General features: G+C 37.2%; 1 protein-coding gene across 1 annotated transcript; it reads left to right on the top strand.

Annotated features, from left to right (window-relative positions):
- The first annotated feature begins 3,992 nt into the window (after positions 1–3,992).
- cnot8 (CCR4-NOT transcription complex, subunit 8) lies at positions 3,993–22,049 on the top strand. The gene is made up of 7 exons (XM_028812937.2): positions 3,993–4,126; positions 6,074–6,261; positions 6,516–6,709; positions 9,864–10,025; positions 12,192–12,336; positions 13,457–13,567; positions 20,513–22,049. The coding sequence occupies exons 2-7, from the start codon at positions 6,145–6,147 to the stop codon at positions 20,639–20,641; spliced, it is 858 nt and encodes a 285-aa protein (XP_028668770.1). The 5' UTR covers positions 3,993–4,126; positions 6,074–6,144; the 3' UTR covers positions 20,642–22,049.
- The last annotated feature ends 296 nt before the right edge of the window (positions 22,050–22,345 follow it).

Genomic DNA, 22,345 nt, shown 5'->3' with positions numbered 1-22,345 from the left:
CCACGCTATTTTACTTACCAAACTGCAAATATCATTTGGAATGATTATACATTTAAATCGTGGAATTGCAATCTCATGCCATCTGCAGCTTTTTGTTGTTGTTGTTAATGTTCTGTTTTCTTTTTTTAAATTAGCAACATAAACCTTCAGGTAAACCTAATTTTGAAAGTTCTATTTCTTTGTAAACCTGTTATATAAGGAACATTTTTTCCAATGAATTATCTAAAATAAATCCCTTTTATATGCTGTATTCCTTTTAAAAATTAATTTAAATATATCAAAAAAATGTATGATTAATGGCCTGCTTGACCCCTCAGAGAAAAAAAGCACACAAATGAGAAGAAAAAATGCATTTCATTGTAACCGACATGAATAGTTTATTTAGGCAGTGCTAGCAGCATGGATGTTCTATTACATTAGGAGACCAAAGGCATTGTTTATAATTTTATTAACAAGATTAATGGATTGGACCAGACCTGTACTTGGACCTGTAGGTTGTGACACTGGCCATGACTAAGAGGAAGCCATTTGGGTTGAGAACATTTCTTAAACAGTTTTGTATTTACAATTATTTTTTAATTGTTTATTTTTAAAAAAGAAAAATGAGGTCAAGTCAGCCATTCTTAAATGTGGTCAATGTGTATGTTTATGATTGGTAGATGCTTTTATTTGTCCCCTGTGGTTAATTAAATCTGTACAGAAGCTCATATATATATATATATATATATATATATATATATATATATATATATATATATATATAATATAATATACCCATAACCCCCCACCCAACACACCAAACAAATTTTGGCTTTGATAATAGAGAGCTGCTGCTGTTAACAGGATTGTAGGTGCTCGGATTGTACCACAGGTAGGTAAATAAAACTTTATTTTTCCCCAATGGAAATTTAGACCTTTACAGAAGCAAAATAAATAAATACTATATTATAACCAACAACAAAACCTTTCTCAGATATACACCAGAATAACTAAAAAGAAAGAAAACGGTAACACTTTGCATTGTATCCATAATTACACTGTAACTACTATGTAATTACCTGTATGAGTACAGTGTAACTACGTGTTATTACTCCGTACTTACTGTGTAATACAAAGTAACACTATAGTTAATTACTTAGTTGTCATTGTTATTCCACAGTTTATATAATTACAATGTAACAATTTATCACTGATCCAAAAACAAGTGTACTTACATAGTTACATTGTATCTGTATTTTCAAAATGTAATAAAACATCAGGGTATGTAACTACAACTCTGTAACAGCTGTTCCATGGTCTGGCAATTGTAATGGAGAATTGCAGTGATAACTGCATAGGTTTTCGATGATATTTCAAGATCTGTTTTAAATGGTGAAAACACCATTGCAAAACGGTTAACACTTTTGCCTCACAGATACATTATCCTGAGATGGAATTCTGTCTGGAGATGTGTGTAAAATTTGTACATTCTACCCATGTCTCTCAATTTCTTCTTCATGGGTTTTACTGCCACATCCCAGGGACATGTAGGTTGGGTTACGTGGCCATATGTGTTAGAGTGTGACTGCTGGTATGTTTTGTCAGTGGGTCTTGCAATGGGATGGCTCCCTATCCTGGGCTATTTCCTGCCTTGTGCCTGGTGATGCTTGGAATGGCTCTGTGGCCCTGTGTACCTTGATTGAATGATGCAAGTTTGGCAGTATTATGTTAGGGATGGGTATAATAATAGCCCAAATAATTTAACAATAAATAGTGTAGCACAACTACAAGAATGTGAGAAATGCTTGTTTAAGCAAAACATGTCAAGGAGGTGCCCCTCTAGATTTTCGGAAAAAGCGTTAACCATTTTGCAAAGGTGTTTTCACCATTTAAAAAAGATCTTGAAATATCATTGAAAACCTATGCAGTTATCACTGCAATTCTCCATTACAATTGCCCAGACCATGGAACAGCTGTTACATAGTTGTAGTTACCCTAATGTTTTTATTACATTGTATGTTTCTGTATTTTCAAAATGTAACTATTTAAGTACACTTGTTTTGGATCAGTGATAAATTGTTACATTGTAATTAACTGTGGAATAAGAATGACAACTGAGTAATTAACTATAACGTTACTTTGTATTACACAGTAAGTATGGAGTAATAACTCATAGTTACACTGTACTTATACTGGTAATTACATAGTAGTTACTGTGTAATTATGGACACAATGTAAAGTGTTACCAACTTCTGTCTTTACTAGTTACAGTCCCAGTGAGCTATTATACATGCTGTTAGTAAAGGATCCACCATAGCGTTTCTTGACACAATTCCGATGAATAAAGGCATAAACATCTGAATAGAGCAGGCTCAGCTGGTAGTGTCCACGAATGGAACATGGTGGTAGATGTTTGCTTCCTTGCGTAAAGGAACGATTCATCATTAAGACATTGATACAGAGTGGATCATTTCTGTTGCTGAGTCTGACATATCTCCTTTGCCAGTAACGTGGATGAATTCAGTCCACAGTTCAATGTCTGAATCACACACACTTAGTTTAAATAGTAATGTGCTCCCTTTTACCATTGCTTATTTGCATGCATCTCCAGACGCCCTCCTGCTTTTTCCATTCTGCCTTTTGAAGAAATTTAAACCTAACATTATTTTTGCAATACGGGATAGTTCCCCATTCAGAGATGGGGTTATGCTTCAGCTACAGAAATGAAAAATAACATTTATTTATTTTGGAAAAAATGGATGAATGATTCCTTTGAAAAAAAATTCATTTTTACCTTCATATCTTGGTAAGATTTGTACAATTTTAGCTATATGAACATAGAAAGAAATGTGTACTTGCTTACTTTTGTATTGCATGGAAAAGACCTAAACTACAAAATAATTGTGAATATAAAAGTCAATATGTAAAAAAGAGGAGAGCTGTCTTTCACTTTTGTAAACTAATCCCAAATTCCCAGATTTATATGCTGCAGAAAAAGCCCTCCATCTATGATCTGTGCATATTTTGAATAACGGGCACCTGGCCCCTACTAGCGTTGTGTTGCTTTTCAGAATATTTGAACAATGGTGACGAGAAGCTCAAGCTTATCCATCCTGTTCGCCTAGACTGTCTTAAACAGTTAATCTCAAACTGTGACCTCAGCAAGGAGGGCCATGGAATAAGTTATTTGATTTGAAAATTCTAGGACCTTATAGTCTGGAGGGATACGAGGACCTCAAGTTCTCAGAAGGTTAGAAAAAGCTTTGGTACTTTTCTATTATCTTGACGCTTTTCTATTATCGTGACACAAAGACTGGCTTTCCCCAGCAACAAATGCTAACCTTAAAGTTAGTGGGGGTGGAGCACAGTTACCTATGGGTCCCTAATGTTAAAGTCCCCTTTGGGTGCCTAATCATAAAATTCCTATTAGGTGCCTAATCGTAAATTTTCCGTCTTGCGTCACAAAAATACGATTTGCGTCACGATACAAGAAAAATACCAAAGCTTCCCTTTACTCTCCTTTTCATATTAGTGTTGCCTCTGTGCTACACTGTAGTTTCGTTACTTTTTTTGTGGAGGAAAGTGCCCTTTAGTCTTTCAGTTTGCTAAAAGCACATCTTAGTCTCAGCAGAGAAGTGAATCAATGTTGTTTAAATCCCCATTTAGACGGGATTAGTACCCAAGACTAATGAATTTTTATTATAATTTGGTTCTCTAAGTTTAATTTATGGGGAGTGGCAGGAGACCTTGGAACAAAATAGTTTGAGAAGCACTGGGCTAAAATGACATCAAATCAAGATTTGAGGGTCCCTAAAAATCCTACTCTCCAGCAAACTACTTAAGTAATCATTTTGTATTATTGGAATTGTTCTTGTGAGTTGCACATGTACATTTTCAATTAACTATTTTTCTTCGAAGTTATTACTTTGTGTAAAATAACCGAGAAATGTATTGAAATTACGGTAAATGTCAAACATTTAGGAGGCGCGTGTACTCGGCGATATACAGACACGGAAGTGAGGCCATAGGTTACGGGCTAAACGAATGCGCATGCGTCTTGGAAAATTCACTCTTCCACATAAATACAGATAGCACTTAAGTGGAAGCTTTGATATAAACTAATTAAACAGACGCAGGACTAATTCAGGTATTTTTTTTTTGCTTGCGTTTTTCGAAGTCTGTTTAAAAACAGTATTTGGTTTGTTTTAACAAAATCCTGGAATGGGAATTCAGAAACCTTATTTTGCTTTTCCGTTTAAGTGAATCAAACTAAGCAATGTATTTTGCTTTTTTCTAACATTTTAGACACGTCTAAATGTACGTTTTGGTCTGTTTGCACATTATCATTATTATGATAAAATATGTATATATCTGCTGCTTATTCAGATAAGGAAGAAGGTTACCGTTTTAATTAGTGATGTGTTTCAAAACGGTTTTTTTATCGAGTTGGAAGATGCGCTGTTTTATGACATTTAACGGAAGTTAACGTCGACGTAACATTTAATGTTCGAGGAATACGTTGATGTGAGGTAGACTGCTGTCCCGTTTCATATTTATGTCAGATACGAAGTTACGTAATTATTTTCCCGGCACTTGATGCAGAGATTCTTGGGGGATTTTCAAGTCTATTCCGTCAACGCGGCGCCTCAGTGTGTTTCAATTTCTGCATTAGAAACGTACCAAGTATGATTTTATTATTATTAATAATCACAGTTTTCATTGTAGTAGTATTAAAATTAAGCAGTGATTCAATTTATCTATCAACGTAGTACACAAACATTAAAAATAAAGAACAATTTATATACAAGAGTCACAACAGATAAACCATTAAGTAAAGGAGGGATTCTGTCAAGAAAAGTGCGAAGAAGCTCTCATTTTTCGTGCCTTTGTGTTTTGTAAGTTTTTCTTAATGCTGTATCTAACGTTTCAATGTCCATGCAGAAAAGTGCAGTAGATGAGCTAACATTCTGAAATGTACACTTATAATATGTGTATGATATTATCCAAGTATATTTTCTATATCACTTTATTTAAAGATGTGTTAATTGAAAAAGGAACATTTAAATAGACTGGTATAGATTTTTTGGTCATTCTAGAAAGTATCAAAACTATTTTGTAGTAGGTACAATAATAAAGAAAAGTGAAAGAGTTTTACCTTCTTTTGCACTGAAACTACACTTTGAGGACATATTAATGTTATACTTACGAATTAATCCATCAGTTGGGTAAAAATTATTTTTGATTTTGAAGTGGACTTCTTTAACCTTGTTTGACAGTTAAAGTTTATATGGCACTGACCACCCTATTGTGGAACTCCAATCTTATTGTGGCCATTGCAAGTGGAGTTATGTGTTACAAGGAAGGCATTCCTGATGTGAAAGCTGTTACATCTGCAGTCTGAAAATACAACAATGTTTATTGAAAGAGTTGGAACCTTTTCATCATTCTGAGAATATAAGTAATGCACTTTTATAAATAATTTTAAAAATCCTGGGAATTGCATAAATAACCTTAAAGAAGTTTTTAAGCTTCACTACAATATTATGCTGGTTTGTAAATTCTTAGTAAGTGTATAAAACACATTCCTTATTTAAATGGTCAGACACAAAGCATATCCCTTTATCATAGCATTCTAGTGTGAAAATAGATTTACTCCCAGATAGAAGTTATTGATTAAGTATGATTTCCTATTCCTGTATGCATCATGTAAATATTCTCTGCTGCACGAATGTGCTGGAAATGTGGTATGTTGTCACTCTGAGCTCACAAGGTACAATAGAAAACAGTTTGTGTCACTTGCACCAACTTTTATTAAGTTTTAATGTTTTTTGGTAGTGGCAGCTATATGGAATTTTAAAAACTTTAAAAAGCAAATAACTGTCTAATAATCTACATTGTGTTTTCTTTTACTTTTTAAATGTGAAGTTTTACCTCGTTTTTGAAGCTGTTGGTTTACAGTATATTATTGTTTATTGTAATACTTGTTTAAAAAAAAAAAGGTATAGTTTAGGTTGATTACTATTCAATGAAATATAGTTAAACGTCTGTACGGGCTGATCATAAATACACTGTCATTTTCTTGTTTTATCACAAGGTCTGAAGAGCAATCAGTCCATCATATTGTAAAAGCAAAAGAGCGTTCACTTTTTCTGCCCTCACTGCAAAATGCCAGCCGCACTTGCAGATACCAGCCAGATTATCTGCGAAGTTTGGGCGAGCAACGTAGAAGAAGAAATGAGGAAAATTCGACAGATTATTCAGAATTACAATTACATTGCTATGGTAAGACAACACACACTTCTATGTCATTATGTCCTTAAGTACGCCAAGTTAAGTATGCCAAGTATCGTGATGCTGGCTCTGAGCTATTACTAAATTAGAGTAGTAGATGTTATTTTTCATGACTGCATATTTTGACTGATGTTGTGGGAGATTTGTATCCCTCTAATATTGGTTTCCTTTCTATTAGAAAAATGGTCTGTTTAAGGTTAATTTTCATTGTACAAAAACTCCTGTTTGTTTGTTTTTAACTGCAGGACACAGAATTTCCTGGAGTAGTTGTCAGACCAATTGGGGAATTTAGGAGTACTGTGGATTACCAGTATCAGCTACTGCGGTGCAATGTAGACTTACTGAAAATTATCCAACTTGGGCTGACTTTTATGAATGAGGATGGAGACTATCCCCCTGGAACAACAACTTGGCAATTTAACTTTAAATTCAATTTAACGTAGGTGGTGTTAATTTTAACTGAGATTGATGCTTGAGACCTTATAATGCTACATGTTTGTTTTAACTAACCTTAGCGTTACTGACATTTTTATTAAATCCCATCTTTCTACTGTAAAATAAGCAAAACACTAAAAATACAAAGTCAAAAGTGTAGAAAGTATAATAATTGTACAAATAATTATAATAATAACATGAACAGCACACTGAACACGTGCAAGTGATGCGAGTGTCACTTTTGGATTCCCAGAATCACTTTCAGTTTGACTGACCATTTTAATTTAACTGCCTGATGTCAGATTCACTTTGTCATCACTGCTGATGAGAGGCGTTTCTTACAAGATGCCATCATGAGGTTTGGAGAAGACATGTCTACGCTGTTCCCCAGGTAACGCTCGGGTCTGCCACTTACACAAGACACGCCTACACCGTTGCTCGAGTAACGCTCAGCACTTAACGTTGTTGACACTTTTACAGGCCGAGTAAACCTCGGGTTTTACATTAGACGCGTCTGTACAGTTGCCAGAGTGATACTTGGGACTAATGCTCTTAGCACTGTTTTTACAGCCCAAGTGATGCTCGGGTCTAATGCCAAGGAGGTCAATTAGATGTCATTTTGACTTGTGTAGGGAACTTGCCATTTAGTTAGGTGTGTGCCTCAAGTTTCTGAATGCAGTCTCATAAATTACTAATAGTGAAAGTTTTACAAAACTGAGTGACACTTCACAAAGTATGCTTTTCGCTGTCATGACTTTTTGTGAAGGGCTTTTTACTTCATTGTAGCTTGACTGCTTGGTTACAGCGAGGTGTAAATAACATGGTAGCCAATAGTGGATAGGGTCATTTGATACCATTTGCAACTGTGTAATGATGAAACTTACAGAATACAATTTTTAGAGAGAAGGGTGACAAAAGATCAATGGATGCCTTTTTTACAAAAATGATGTTGATTGTTCTTAAAGAAGTAAAATGTATACTAGGAGATATACTGTATCTGACAAACAGTGAGACATTAAATGACATGACAAAAGCAAGTGCCGACATCTTATTAAAGCAGTTAAAAAATCGGAAGTGTTGTCCCCTCGACTTTCTCGTATACTCAGATATGGGGATGGATATTGAGGAGTAAACCACAAGACAATGTGTGTATTTTTATATTATATACATTAAAGAACCATCGACAACATATCATATTAATAATATACTGAACAATTGTTATAAAAGTAAAGTTGAATAAATCGGACTCAGCAGCTGCATGAATAAAAGGTGAAGTACCACTTCCAGTTTTTGGAAATAGCCCAAAAGTTGATAGAAATCTATGTTTGTACCAAATACTTGTTTGCAAAATTTGGTTCACCCAAGTGAAAGTGTTTTCAAGTTATCATGTTTACATACACACACGCACAGACATAATAACAACAGTGGTATTTTCGGACTCGGGGAGGTCTAAAACGTCTCAATTCATCAAAGTCTCAATATGAAATTTTTGAGGATTCCAGTACTTTCCCTACACTTTGTATACGAGAAAGTCAGAGAGGCCTAAAACGTTTAGATTAATCAAAATCTTGACATCGAATTTTTGGAAGATTACAATACTTTCCTGATACTTCGCATACGAGAAAGTAAAAAGACTGGGTAATCTGCGAAAGACTTAACGTTAGAAAAAGTTTGATGAAAACCGGCCATTCCACCTAACAAAGCCTGTGTCTGTGTAATTCCTACAAAATACCATCAACTCGAGTTTTGCAGGTTCCTAAAGTCTTACTCTCTACCATACTATTTGGTAATTTATTCAATGTGTCAGTAGCTCTCTGTGTGAAGAGAAATTTTATAGTATGTGTGTGATTCCTGCCCTTGGATTTCCATCTGTGTCCATGTGTGTGTATTCTTTTTTAACTTGCTTTAAATTAACAGCTGGCATACACTGTACTAATTTCTGTCATTATTTTCAAAAACTTCAGTCATGTCACCTTTTTAATTTCCTGTTTTCTTAAACTGAAAAGCAAACCCATTTTTATCTTTTCTCATAGGTGGATTCTGGGACTGAGAAGTAAGAGCTAATGGCTCTTCTCAAGACTTTTTTCTAGCAATGCTAAGTCTTTTTTGTAGACAGAGACCGAAACTGCACTCGGGACTCCAAATGAGGCCTCGCCAGTGCATTAAAAAGCTTAAGCATAGACTCCTTTGGCTTGTCGACTTCACATTGTGCTAAATAACCTAACATTCTGTTAACCTTCTTGGTGGCTTCTATACATTATTTGGACGTTGATGAGTCCACTGTGACTCCCAGGTCCGAATCATAAGGTGTGTTTTCAAGTTTTAGACCTCTTGTTGTGTATTCAGATTTAACATTTTTACTTCCTACATTTAACACTTTATATTTACTTGCATTAAATTTCATCTGCCCAAACCTGTGTTCTGTCCAAGTCCCTCTCTAATAATTCAGTGGATTGTACGTTATTTGCCATTCCACGTAGTTTGGTTCATCTGCAAAGTTAACTTTCTGTCTGATTAAAAATGTTTGTCATCAATCTACTTTTCTATCTTTATAGCTTCTGGGCTCTTATTTTGATATCACTAATGAGTGAAAAGTTGTGACATAACAAAATGTGTCCTTTTAATTATCTGGTTAAAGTTTAGACTGGCCCCAGTGCTGTCGGAGAATGTGCAAACACCATACAAAGTGTCAATTTTTCTTCAGCTTTTACTCGTATATCCAAAAGATTTTGCATTGACCGGTAGTTCTGTGTGGGCTTGTTTATGAGTGTGTCCTGTAATGGACTTCCACCCCACCCAGGATTGGTTACAGCGTTGCACTCAATACTTTACGGGTATGATCCTGTCTCTATAACCCTGTATAGATAAGGTGAATTCAATAATTAATGGATAGGCTTAAAATATAAATACATTTTATGCCAGTTATGTACTACATAAAATTATGGTGTACCTCAATGTCCATTTTTGTTTAACTACCCTGTAGTTGTGCATGGAATAAGAGCTGCATACTACTTGAGCAAGAATGATACTAAAGCTAATTTGCAGCATTTTATGTCTAGGTTTTTCTTTGTAACTGTATGTTTTAATACTATGCCTTCTGAAGGGTTACAGTTTAATTTTGGTGTTTATTTTTTATTTATTTATTTTTGTTTGTTTAGGGAAGACATGTATTCCCAAGATTCCATAGATCTACTTCAGAACTCCGGGCTTCAGTTTAAAAAGCATGAAGAAGAAGGCATTGATACACTTTACTTTGCAGAGCTCCTAATGACCTCCGGCTTGGTGTTGTGTGAAAATGTTAAATGGCTCTCATTTCACAGGTATGTACCTAAACATAAATAATTGTTGTAAATGAAAAACTTTCAGTGCATTTTTTTGTATACATTGGAGGTTGTGAAGGGCTTTGTGTATGCATCTGCAAAAGTTTAAAAAAAAAAAAAAACACTAAAGCTGTGTGTTTTCTTTTTGTTTGTGAAGTTGTTTTACTAGCTGCTAGTTTTGATTACAATTGGATATTATTTGGTGTCTGGCATGTCACTAACAGTAGCCACTAGAAATTGGATGAATTTTAAATTTACTGATGATCTGCTGCAGACAACGCAAACCTAAGCGCTGGCTTATCTCAGATGCCTTTTGAATGAGCTGTGAACTTGAGGAAGGTTGTGAAGAGGACCGGAAAGGTCCTTTTACTGTACATCTGAAACACATTGAATCGTAAGAGATACCAAGAACATAAAAGTGGGGTGTACTAAATACTCCCGTAATCCAGTACTAGCACTGCATTCATGAGTGCCTAAGTAGCTCAGTTTCACAGTACCGCAAGAGTTGTTTGTCCGAAGTCAGAGTGATCAGAAAGCTGGTTCAAGAACTAAAACATGGCAGAAAGGATTTAGAACTTGCCTGCCATCTATTATTATGGGCAATATTTGAATGCAGTTAGATAAGATGTCCTCACTCCTAGAGGGTTGCGGTGTTTACAAGTATCTTGGTATTTTATGTATTATAGAGTGCTGACTTAAACCTGATATTCCTGACACTGTTTTAATGCTGGATAAATTTCATCTTATTCAGGCTGTCAGAGACCCTGTTCCTTAGTGTTAAAGGGAGCATATTTCGGATAAAACAATAATTTGTAATTAGGACATTGAATTTCTGGCTGTCAGAATTCATTTACTTTATTTGTCCTGGGAGAGAAGTTATATCATTGTTACTAATGTTTATATTCCTCCCTCTGCAAAAGGGACTAGGTAATAATAATAATAATAATTCATTACATTTATAGGTAATGTTACTAACACACTAATGGTGAGTCATTCTGGCTCTGCAGTTATAATATGCGATGACTTCAATCATGTAACTTTGGAATGAACAATGACAAACTTCTCTCAGTTTGTGTCATGTTCCACTTTAGGAAATAACAAGCTGGACTTGTTCTTTTCAAATGTTAAAAATGCCTTTAAGTGTGAACACCTGGCACCTTTGGGAAGATATGACCACAAGATGATCCATCTTACTTGTGGCTATAAGCATATTCTTAGACGTCAACCAGTTTCCACCTGGTAGCTGAGCAAGTGGAACCTGGAGGTTGAAATGGCTATGAATGACTGATTCCAAATGACAGACTGGGAAATGTGAATCACATGAGGATGATAGTGAGGGACACAGCCCACTGCATCACTGACTATATTACTTTTTTGTGCCGACGTTGCTTTCCAAACAAGTAGCCCTGGATTACTAAGGAGCTAAAATGTCTATTAAATAATAATTAAAAAAAAAAAAAAATTAAAAAGCAATCAAATCTGTTGACAAAGACGCTTTGAAGGACGCATGGCGAACACTGGAAAAATAAAAGCTGAGTGAAGGAAAGGAAGCATAAGTTTACAAAGCTAAAACACTGATTACATCTTGCCTGAAGAAGGGGGCTGAGTTGCCTCAAAAGCTTGCATATTGTAATCTTTTTAGTTAGCCAATAAAAGGTGTCATTCTGCTTGACTTCTCACTACATCCGTAATGGCTAACACGGTACAACACCCTAGTACTAAAGCTAAAACAGAAAACAGACCTACTCAGAATATGAAAGATGTCTGGAATGGACTGGGTATAATTACTGGACTCAAACAATCCATGGCTCAGGTGCTAGAAGTGGATGTGGACTCGGCGAACACCCTGAACCAATTTTTTTTTTTTACACAGATTTTCCTTCCCTTTGTCACCTTTTTCCAATGATCACTCCCACCATACCATCCCTACTACATCAACAACTATTATCACTTCAACTGAAATGGTCGGTCATGAGTCCAGCATTGATCATCACCATGAGTTATCCATAACTGAAGACCATTGTTGTTCGTTGTAATATTTTTGTGTTTATTAAGCTTCTGTAAAAGATAAATTTCCTTTTGAGTCAAATAGATTAGGTAGATAGAACAAACTTTTATATATTCAATTTCATTAACATTACATATAATATTTTTGTTTCATTTCAGTGGCTATGACTTTGGTTACTTAGTCAAACTTTTGACTGACTCACGACTGCCAGAGGAGGAGCATGAATTTTTCCAGATACTGAACCTGTTTTTTCCTGCAATATATGATGTTAAATATCTAATGAAGAGCTGTAAGAATCTAAAGGTATAAATATTTCAAGTTTAAAAATAAAAACAGTATTTATAAGGGTTCATATTAACATTAATTTCCACAGCTCGGAATTGTGTTTATTTAATTTTGATTTTACTAGATTAATATGTAAAAAAAAAAAATGGAGATCGGACAAATGTTTTTCCTGCTGTAATAGTGTACGTAACTGAAAATTGTAGTGTCTATGGTTCTGTTTTGTGCTATGTTGAAGTTACTGAGAGTTGCTTAAATAGACTGCATGTACAATACTATAATAGCAAGTTCAATGAAAATTGTGTCTTTGGTACTGCTTCAACTTAATATACATAAACTATTCAGTATTACATAATTTTTTTTATTAATATTTTGGAAAATTATCATCAGTAACAGATTGGCGCTGTAACCAGGGCTATAGAGTCGGCACACACAACTTTCTGTTCTGACTCCTCATTTTACAGTACCATCGACTCGATGTAATTAGACAGATACATTTACTATGTTGATTGAAAGCACACAAGACATTTCATTATGGCCAACGTGAATAATTGGATGTTTTTTAGTGCCTTAGCCTCTTATACTTTTGGTGTAAAGGCTGTAGTGATGCCATTTTGGCTTTATCATATAATTTATTTAAGAAGTTACAAACACTGAGTAGCATTAAACATAAGAACCTGAAAAATTAACAAGGCTATATTTTTATTAAGGGACAAGATGAAAAAGTAGTAATTGAATTAGTATATGTGGAATTGGCAATTTTAATACATTATATATTACAATTTTGCTTCCAACTCCACAGCCCTGATTGTAGTTCAGACATAAGAATTTAGGGAAAATTGTTGCTACAGTCCTGCTTTGTCTGTGTGAATCCAAATAATCCTGGTTGTATGTAGTACAATCTTGAAGCAAGATTATTTTGAAATAGTAAATTGTATAGTTGATTTTCTTACCCTTTTGTTGTTTACACAGTTTATGAATACTGATTACTTTAGGATGATCTTGTATTTCTTCTATCTGATAAATGTATTTTTTGAGCCAGCTGTAAATAAACTTTACACCAAGCTACATTTTCTCCCAAACACCATTTTTCATTAAATTTTCAGCAGTATTGTGTATATGGCTTTTTATTATTTTTCAGGGTGGTCTTCAGGAGGTAGCAGACCAGCTAGAGCTAAAGCGAATTGGACGACAGCACCAGGCAGGCTCTGACTCGTTACTCACGGGGATGGCTTTCTTCAGAATGAAAGAGGTAATGTAGGGCAGTAGCATGTCACATTGTTAACCTGTCATCCAAGTTCTGCTGGCTCTGCAAAAAACAAGATTGTGATATTTTCAACCAGAAAATAGGCCTTTGAAATATGACTGAATATTAGTGGAAGGCTAGTCCAGTATGGATGATGTCTTTCTTGTTTACAAAAAAAGAAATCTTTATGTAGCTTTTATTTAAACAGACTTAATCTTATTATTCAAAGGAAAGTTTTAAATGCCCAGAAGGTTAAGTTGAGTTGTTTTAACTGAAAATCATATAAGACTAAGTTTAAAAACATTAGGAACAAAAACATTGAAGGACAACGCCACCCAAAAATAATAATTTTGATATGTTGCCTACTTGAAGTGGCAGCATGGTGGCGCAGTGGTAGCAATCCTGCCTCTCACTAAGGAGACCGGAGTTTGTGCCCCAGGTCCTCTCTATGTGAAGTTTACATGTTCCATCACTTGTCTGCATTGATTTCCTGCCACGGTGCAAAGACATACAGGTTAGGTGAATTGGTGATGCTAAAGTGGCCCTAGTGTGTGGGTGTGTGTGTTCGCCATGCAATGGACCGGTGCCCTGTCCAGGGTTTGTTCCTGCCTTGTGCCCTATGGGTTAGGTTGGGTTAGGCTCCTGCTCCCCAGTTACCCTGGTCTAGATTAAGCAGGTTAGAAGATGACTTGACATGATTTTCTTGAAGTCGTGTATATTGATCGGCAAGAAAAAAAAAATCTTACATTTTCATGCAGATAAATTATTTTCTGATGGATCATCACTGTATAGTGAGCAGTGTTGAACAACAGCAAAAAATATGAGTGTCCATCAAAAAAAATCACGTTGTGCGTGTTGCGTAAATCCGTATGTGAAGTCATCCAGTTGTACACTCCCAAACACGTTTTTTTTTTTTTTTTAATATTGTCAAGTAAATCCCTTCCAGAAAAAAAGTTCTCCTGAACAGCAATGGAGTGCACCCAGACATGAATGAGCATTTCAGTTAAAGACCTACCCTCCCCGCCAACCAATTGGTCACAAGTCCATCCCAGTATCCGCTTATTCATTGCACTTCAAGTGATATCAACAGTGCAAAGTTTTACTTCGAGATGTAAGCAACTGTTGATTAAAGTTAAAGAAAAGTGAGTGAAAACATCATTAAGAAGAGATTCTGCCTTAACCTGTGCATATACGAGAGGCTTTAATAATCGGGAGGTCACATAGGTCACTTCACCCATGCAGTTCCACCACTAAATAAACCAGAGGTGCTTCAGTTTTGAATGTGAATATAAATGTAATGACAAGAGGTGAGCTGTGTCAGTTCAAATGTTCCTTCATATCTAAGTGAGTTTCATTTTTGTTTGTGAATTGTTTGGTGGAAGTGATTTATTTAACATTATTTTATTAAAATCAAGTTTGGGGTGTTGACTGGACGACTTCACATGACGACACAAGTAACAAGATTTTATCATGGACTTTTGATATGGTTTGCTGTTGTCCATCATTGGTCACCATAGACTTTCTTAGAAACTTTGTCTCTGTTCTGCATGAAAACATGACATTAATAATTTTTTTCAGCCATCACTACATACTACATGGAGTAAGTACCATACAGTCGGGTCCATAGGTATTTGCAGAGTGACACAATTTTCATATTTTTGGCTCTATATACCACCACAATGGATTAGAAACGCAACAATCATTGTGATTTCAGGTTTAATTTAAAGGGTTACCAAAAATACCGTATGGGCCATTTAGAAATGACAGCCATTTTTCTGCATTATCTTAAACCCCCCACCCCTCCTGTTTCCAGGGGCTCAAAGGTATTTGGACATTTGACTGACAGGCTGTTTCACAGCCAGGTCGGAGCAGTTCCTTCATTATTTCATTAACTATTAAGCAGGTAAAAAGTCTGGAATTGATTCCAAGTGTTTTGCGTCTGGAAACTGTCACTGTGAGCTCTCCAAAGAACCGTCTGTGCAAGTAAAAACAGGCCATTACACCGAGAAAACAAAACAAATCCTTTAGAAAGATCTCAGAAACACAAGGGGCCTCCTGTGTAACATCATGCGTAGAATTCATACTAAAACCTGGCATAAGGACAAAACTGGAGATGTGCATATGTATAAAAATCCAGATGCATAAAACTGTGTGTAAGCAAAGTTCTATGCACTTTCCCTTTATAAAACAAAATCAACATGAATTTTATTGCACATGCATGTGCCTACAGCCCCACCCCGACTCCTCCCAGACTTTTGCATATTTGAATATACAAATCAAAATAAATAGCCCCTTCTATTCAGTGTTTTGTGAAAAGATAAAGACAAAAGCACGTGGGAGGAAAAGAAAGAATTTCAGTGAATGTGAAGTGGAGGCAAGGAAAAATGTGCTGTTTGTTGGCTTAAGCATTGGTGTAAGCAACAAAAGGAAGTTGGAGTGATACAGCATTGGCAGAGACACTCAAAAGTTCAATTTCAAAAAGTCACACAGTGACCAGTAATCAAAGTCGACATGAAAAGGCAAATCACAGCCCACCATCTGTTTCGGACAATATTACAAAAGCTGACCCCTGGGCCAAGGACACAACTCCAGGCAGTGATGGTGCTGCTGTACCAAGCACATATTTGGGCACTGGCTGCACACACACCTCTGCCTTGGAAACTGCTGGGCGACCATCTGGCTATGTGCTGACAGGCGCTGTCCTGGAGTCACAAAATGTAATAGTGGATATTGTAAGAGATGTGGCCAATGAACTAAGGAATATAAGGGCTGTACTATGTGATATTAACCACAAATTACATGAATTGCTTAAAAATAAATGCTGCATCGGATTGCCTGTTTTTACATTCTGCTAATTACAGTGCATCCGGAAAGTATTCACAGCACATCACTTTTTCCACATTTTGTTATGTTACAGCCTTATTCCAAAATGGATTAAATTCATTTTTTTCCTCAGAATTCTACACACAACACCCCATAATGACAACATGAAAAAAGTTTACTTGAGGTTTTTGCAAATTTATTAAAAATAAAAAAAAACTGAGAAATCACATGTACATAAGTATTCACAGCCTTTGCCAATACTTTGTCGATGCACCTTTGGCAGCAATTACAGCCTCAAGTCTTTTTGAATATGATGCCACAAGCTTGGCACACCTATCCTTGGCCAGTTTCGCCCATTTCTCTTTGCAGCACCTCTCAAGCTCCATAAGATTGGATGGGAAGCGTCGGTGCACAGCCATTTTAAGATCTCTCCAGAGATGTTCAATCGGATTCATGTCTGGGCTCTGGCTGGCCCACTCAAGGACATTCACAGAGTTGTCCTGAAGCCACTCCTTTGATATCTTGGCTGTGTGCTTAGGGTCATTGTCCTCCTGAAAGATGAACCGTCGCCCCAGTCTGAGGTCAAGAGCGCTCTGGAGCAGGTTTTCATCTAGGATGTCACTGTACATTGCTGCAGTCATATTTCCCTTTATCCTGACATCCCCACAGAATGATGCTACCCACCACCATGCTTCACTGTAGGGATGGTATTGGCCTGGTGATGAGCGGTGCCTGGTTTCCTCCAAACGTGACGCCTGGCATTCACACCAAAGAGTTCAGTCTTTGTCTCATCAGACCAGAGAATTTTCTTTCTCATGGTCTGAGAGTCCTTCAGGTGCCTTTTGGCTAACTCCAGGCGGGCTGCCATGTGCCTTTTACTAAGGAGTGGCTTCTGTCTGGCCACTCTACCATACAGGCCTGATTGGTGGATTGCTGCAGAGATGGTTGTTCTTCTAGAAGGTTCTCCTCTCTCCACAGCGGACCTCTGGAGCTCTGTCAGAGTGACCATCGGGTTCTTGGTCACCTCCCTGACTAAGGCCCTTCTCCCCCGATCGCTCAGTTTAGATGGCCGGCCAGCTCTAGGAAGAGTCCTGGTGGTTTTGAACTTCTTCCACTTACGGATGATGCAGGCCACTGTGCTCATTGGGACCTTCAAAGCAGCAGAAATGTTTCTGTAACCTTCTCCAGATTTGTGCCTCGAGACAATCCTGTCTCAGAGGTCTAAAGACAATTCCTTTGACTTCATGCTTGGTTTCTGCTCTGACATTAACTGTCAACTGTGGGACCTTATATAGACAGGTGTGTGCCTTTCCATATCATGTCCAATCAACTGAATTTACCACAGGTGGACTCCAATTAAGCTGCAGAAACATCTCAAGGATGATCAGGGGAAACAGGATGCACCTGAGCTCAATTTTGAGCTTCATGGCAAAGGCTGTGAACACTTATGTACAGCTCATTCTTTTGGTGATTCATCCCTGGTTGATGTGACTTGTCCAGTGCCATTGCAGTAGCAATATGTGTGTGCAGTCGACTGCTCAGATTACTTTTGGAAAACCGGACGTTGCTGCGAATTGCACTTTTAATGTACAGAATTTATATCCAAGCAAATCAATTTCTTTTTTTAGAGATAAATACACTCTCAGAGGTTTCTGCAGGAACACACTGGGAAACCCTGAAGGCCTTCTTAAGAGGACAGATTATGTCATATCTTTCCCACAAAAATAAATTGGAAACCAAGAAGGTATCCGAGCTAATGAATGAAATTACTAGAATAGATCAAGAACATGCCAGGTGTCCAAGTGAGACGCTTCATAGGAAAAGGCAGGCTCATGATTCAGAGCTCAACCTCTTAACAACATTTGGAAAAAACGGATGTTGCTGCGAATTGCACTTTTAATGTTTTCCAGTTCAACCACATTGTAAGGAAATTTTATATATCTGGATGACAAGTGGATAATACCATCCTATACAGCTGGCATGGCGTGACTCAGCGACAATTGTGAAATACCCAATTGTTCAGCAAGTTCACATTGAAAAGCTCCTGTGGCTAAAAACCCAAGAGTGGACAGAAATTGCAAAGGAGCAGGTAGAACACAATTCCTCAAAGTCTGCCTTTGTAAAGCTGGTGTCAGTTCAGCACACAGCTTCAAGAGGATAGCTCTTAAAAATCAAAATTGACTTAGAAGCCAGTCATCATCACATATAAACATGCACTCTCTTTTTATTCTTCCATTTGCAATGTCATCTTAGAACGCTAAAGTTGCTATGGTAGTTGGAAGAGTTTGGCCATTCTGTGCACCGTTATATTGTTACAGAATGATTACAATCAGGTGAATTAAACGATAGGCCACTAATGTCGGTGTATTTGATAAATCCCATGCCATTGATGCAAATCTACAAAAGAAAGAGACACCGCACAGAAACAGTAGCACTGCATTGACGCTGGGTGCCGCCACTTTGCAAAACGGAGAAGAAACTTGCATATGCAGTGTGAGGCTGCTGTAAAAATATGCATGGCTTTGCTGCAAGTTTAGTTTTTATACATCTCGAAGTGAGCTTGTGTACAATTTTGTGTGTATGCACCGTTTATACATGAGGCCCAAGGAGTGGTCAAATCAACCATTTGATAGAAAAGCCTGGGAAACCACAGAAGACAGCTGTTCAAGGTGATTGCAGAATTATGTCCTTGGTGAAGAAGAACTCCCTTACAACATTAGCTAAACCAAGAACACTCTTCAGAAGATAGACCTATGATGGCCAATGTCTACAATCAAGAGAAAACTTCATAAAAGTAAAGGCAGAGGGTTTAACACAAAGCGCAAACCACTGGTAATCCTCAAGCATAGGATGGAGAGATTAGACTTTGCCAGAAAACGCTTTTAAAAGCCTGTCCCGTTCTGGAACAATTTTCTTTGGACAAAGGAAACTAAGATCGATATATACCAGAATGCTGGAAGGAGAAGAATATGGAGAAAAAAAGTCTCATGATCTGATGAAAACCACATCATATGTGAAACAGGGTGGAGGCAGTTGACCATTCCTGCAAATGGGAGTCTCTAATGTTTATTGATGAGAAGACTGCTGCCAAAAGTGGCAAGATGAATTCTGAAACGTACAGGGCTATAGTATCGGCTCACAATGCTGTAAAACTGTTCGGACAGACAACGAGCCAAAACATACTGTGAAGGCAACCAAAGTGCTTTTCAAGGCAAAGAAGAGGAAGATTCTTCAATGGCCAAGTCAATCAACTGACCTCAGCCCAATTGGACATGCATTTCACTTACTGAAGACACAAGTGATGGCAGAAAGTCCATTGAACAAGCAGCAATTGAAGACAGCTGCAGTAAAGGCCTGGCAAAGCATCACCAGGGTGGAAAACCAGCACTTGGAGATTGCCTGAAGTCTGGGATTAATGGCTGTCATTGACTATAAAAGGATTCTCAGCCAAGTATTGAGTATATCAGTTTGTCCAAATAATTTGAGCCCCTGAAAATAGGGGGGCCCATGTATCAAAATGTCTTGTCTTTTTCTAAACAGCCCATACAATATTTTTGTTAAACTCCTTGAATTAAAGCTGAAAGTCTACACTTCAATCACATCTTCATTGCTTTGTTTCCAATCCATGCTGGACGTGCCGAGAGCCACAAATGTGATAATTGTGTCACTGTGCAGATCCTTACGGACCCGACTGTATACAAGTAAATCCTCCTTGGGTGGAGAATTCCTTGAAGGCCCAGTTTCTCCATAACGAACAGTGAGAGATTTACTCCTGCTTTTCTCACCATCCTGTTCCGCCCATTTCTCAAACACGGGTGAGAAGGGACACCGATTCTCACACACTACTGTATCAAGAAAGCTGTTGAGATCAAGCCTGGTGTTGGAGTCTCGTGCACAGTAACTGATTGTGAAAGCGTTCACTCGTAACAGCAGGTGTTCAACAGGCGAGCTTCATTCTGATTGGGGTTTGATGTTAGTCTTCATACCGGGCAAAAGTTGGCAATGAGGACTCACTTTATTTGTTAGTCAGCCAAATATTTCTGGAAAACCCATTTTGTTTTGTTTTTTTGTATAGAAATATAGTGGGTATTTTGAAAATTCTATGTGTTTTGTCTTACTATTTTTTAGTTATTCTTTGAAGATAACATTGACGATGCCAAATACTGTGGGCGCCTGTATGGCTTGGGATCGGGCTCAAACCAAAATCAGAATGGAATTGCAAACTCCTCTCAAGAAGAGGCCCACAGCAAACACTGACCAGAACTGCGGAGGAAAATCGAACCACGGATTTCATTTTTTTTTTTTTTTATCTAAAACTATCGACTATATTTGATAAAATACATAAGGGGAAAAAAAAAAAAAAGCCCTGGACATTCTGGATCGGCTGTGAATTGGACGTTTTTTTATTCTGCATATTGCATTTTATTGGGTCTTAGCTCCATCCCCGTTAAACTTCAGCAGTCCTGATTTTTTGTTTGTGTTTCCTTTCTGACGAGTCTTAACTCCGGCTTAGCCACGCAAGCAGCTAGTGGGGACTTCAGTAGCAATACACTTTGAAAAGGTAATTTTAATAAATTGTTCGGTGAGTTTTGCATTTGTTTTTATCCTTGGGACCAGTCCCCATATACTGTACAGTACTTGTTACATTTAATTCTCATTTTAATACACTTTTATGGTGTCATCTGTCTATGCACTCTCTCATCCAGCACAAAGTTTTGTAAATGTGATAATAAGCATAGACCTCATTATGAACTCTCGCACATTTCTATTCAAAGGTAAGAAATTGACAGATGCAAATCAAAGTAATGTACAAAAAGAAAAAATCTACTGAAGTTTAAATGTATATTTTGCTTTTAATGTGTTCTCAGAATTCTTGTACTTGCATCAATGTTTGTGAATTATGTTGTTTTTAAATTGCCAATTGTTATGAACAACTCTTTATTAAAGTGTTTTGTATAAATTGCACTTAAAATGTTTTGCAACATTGCTTGGACATTTTAAAATGTAACCAAACATTCATTCAGCCATTTCCCCAACTGCCCCTTCAACCCCCCTCCCTTTTTCTAATTTACAAGGGTGCAAGACACTCTGGGGGGGGAAAGGGTGAACTTTAGTGACCGCTGTGACACAACTCTACATGAGAAGGACACCGGGAACCTGAAGGCCCAGATGGTGGGGGGGGCCGCACCACTACGCCAACCAGCACCCTTCCTTCCATGGTGGATATCTGAGAGGGTTCAGGAGGCCAGGACACCAACGTTCAGCATTGGCAGGAACATCATGACCTGGACTTCATTGACTACGATATGCTGGTGACTCTTTTTTTCCTTTTACAGTTGATACTCTTGGTGACAAATTTTTTGTGATATTGTGACTTTGCTGATTTTTATGTCCTTCATTTACCTGAATTTCCATTACTCGACCTCAGCCCTACTTGGTTACCAGACATGCCAGTGCCAAGTGCCTGCTTCGTACATAATTTAATGGAAGGGCATAAGCAGAGAGACAAAAAAATAAAGCTTCGCGTTTATCAATTTGGAACATACAATGTAATAATGTCTTTTAAAATTTTCTCTGAAAGTGGAACATATTTTCAATCCTTTATCTGTTTTTAACATTATTTGTAAATAACTAACGATGTGAGTAAATATGTTGTGAAGACTAACATGTTGGCCTTTTCTTGGTCTTACTGGTCAGATCCCAAGGTTTTTAAACTCTTCATATCTGTGGTTGTCCTCCATTATCCATCCATCTACTCTAATTGGGCCCCTGATCAAGGCCCTTAACCTGCAGGCAGGTCCTCCAACTTGCAGGGAAATCTTGGGAGGGTTGGTGGCAGGATTGGCACCCCAGCCACTGTATGTTTTTTTTCTTTTTTTTTTTTTTTTTAAATATACACACTGTTCAGTGTGGTGCTGAGGTGTCACCCGCTGCACTTGGATCTCAATCCGGGTGGTTTGC

This window comes from Erpetoichthys calabaricus, chromosome 11 (assembly GCF_900747795.2).
Source record: "Erpetoichthys calabaricus chromosome 11, fErpCal1.3, whole genome shotgun sequence".
Taxonomy (NCBI): Eukaryota; Metazoa; Chordata; class Cladistia; order Polypteriformes; family Polypteridae; genus Erpetoichthys; species Erpetoichthys calabaricus.
This window is presented reverse-complemented; position numbering and strand designations above follow the sequence as displayed.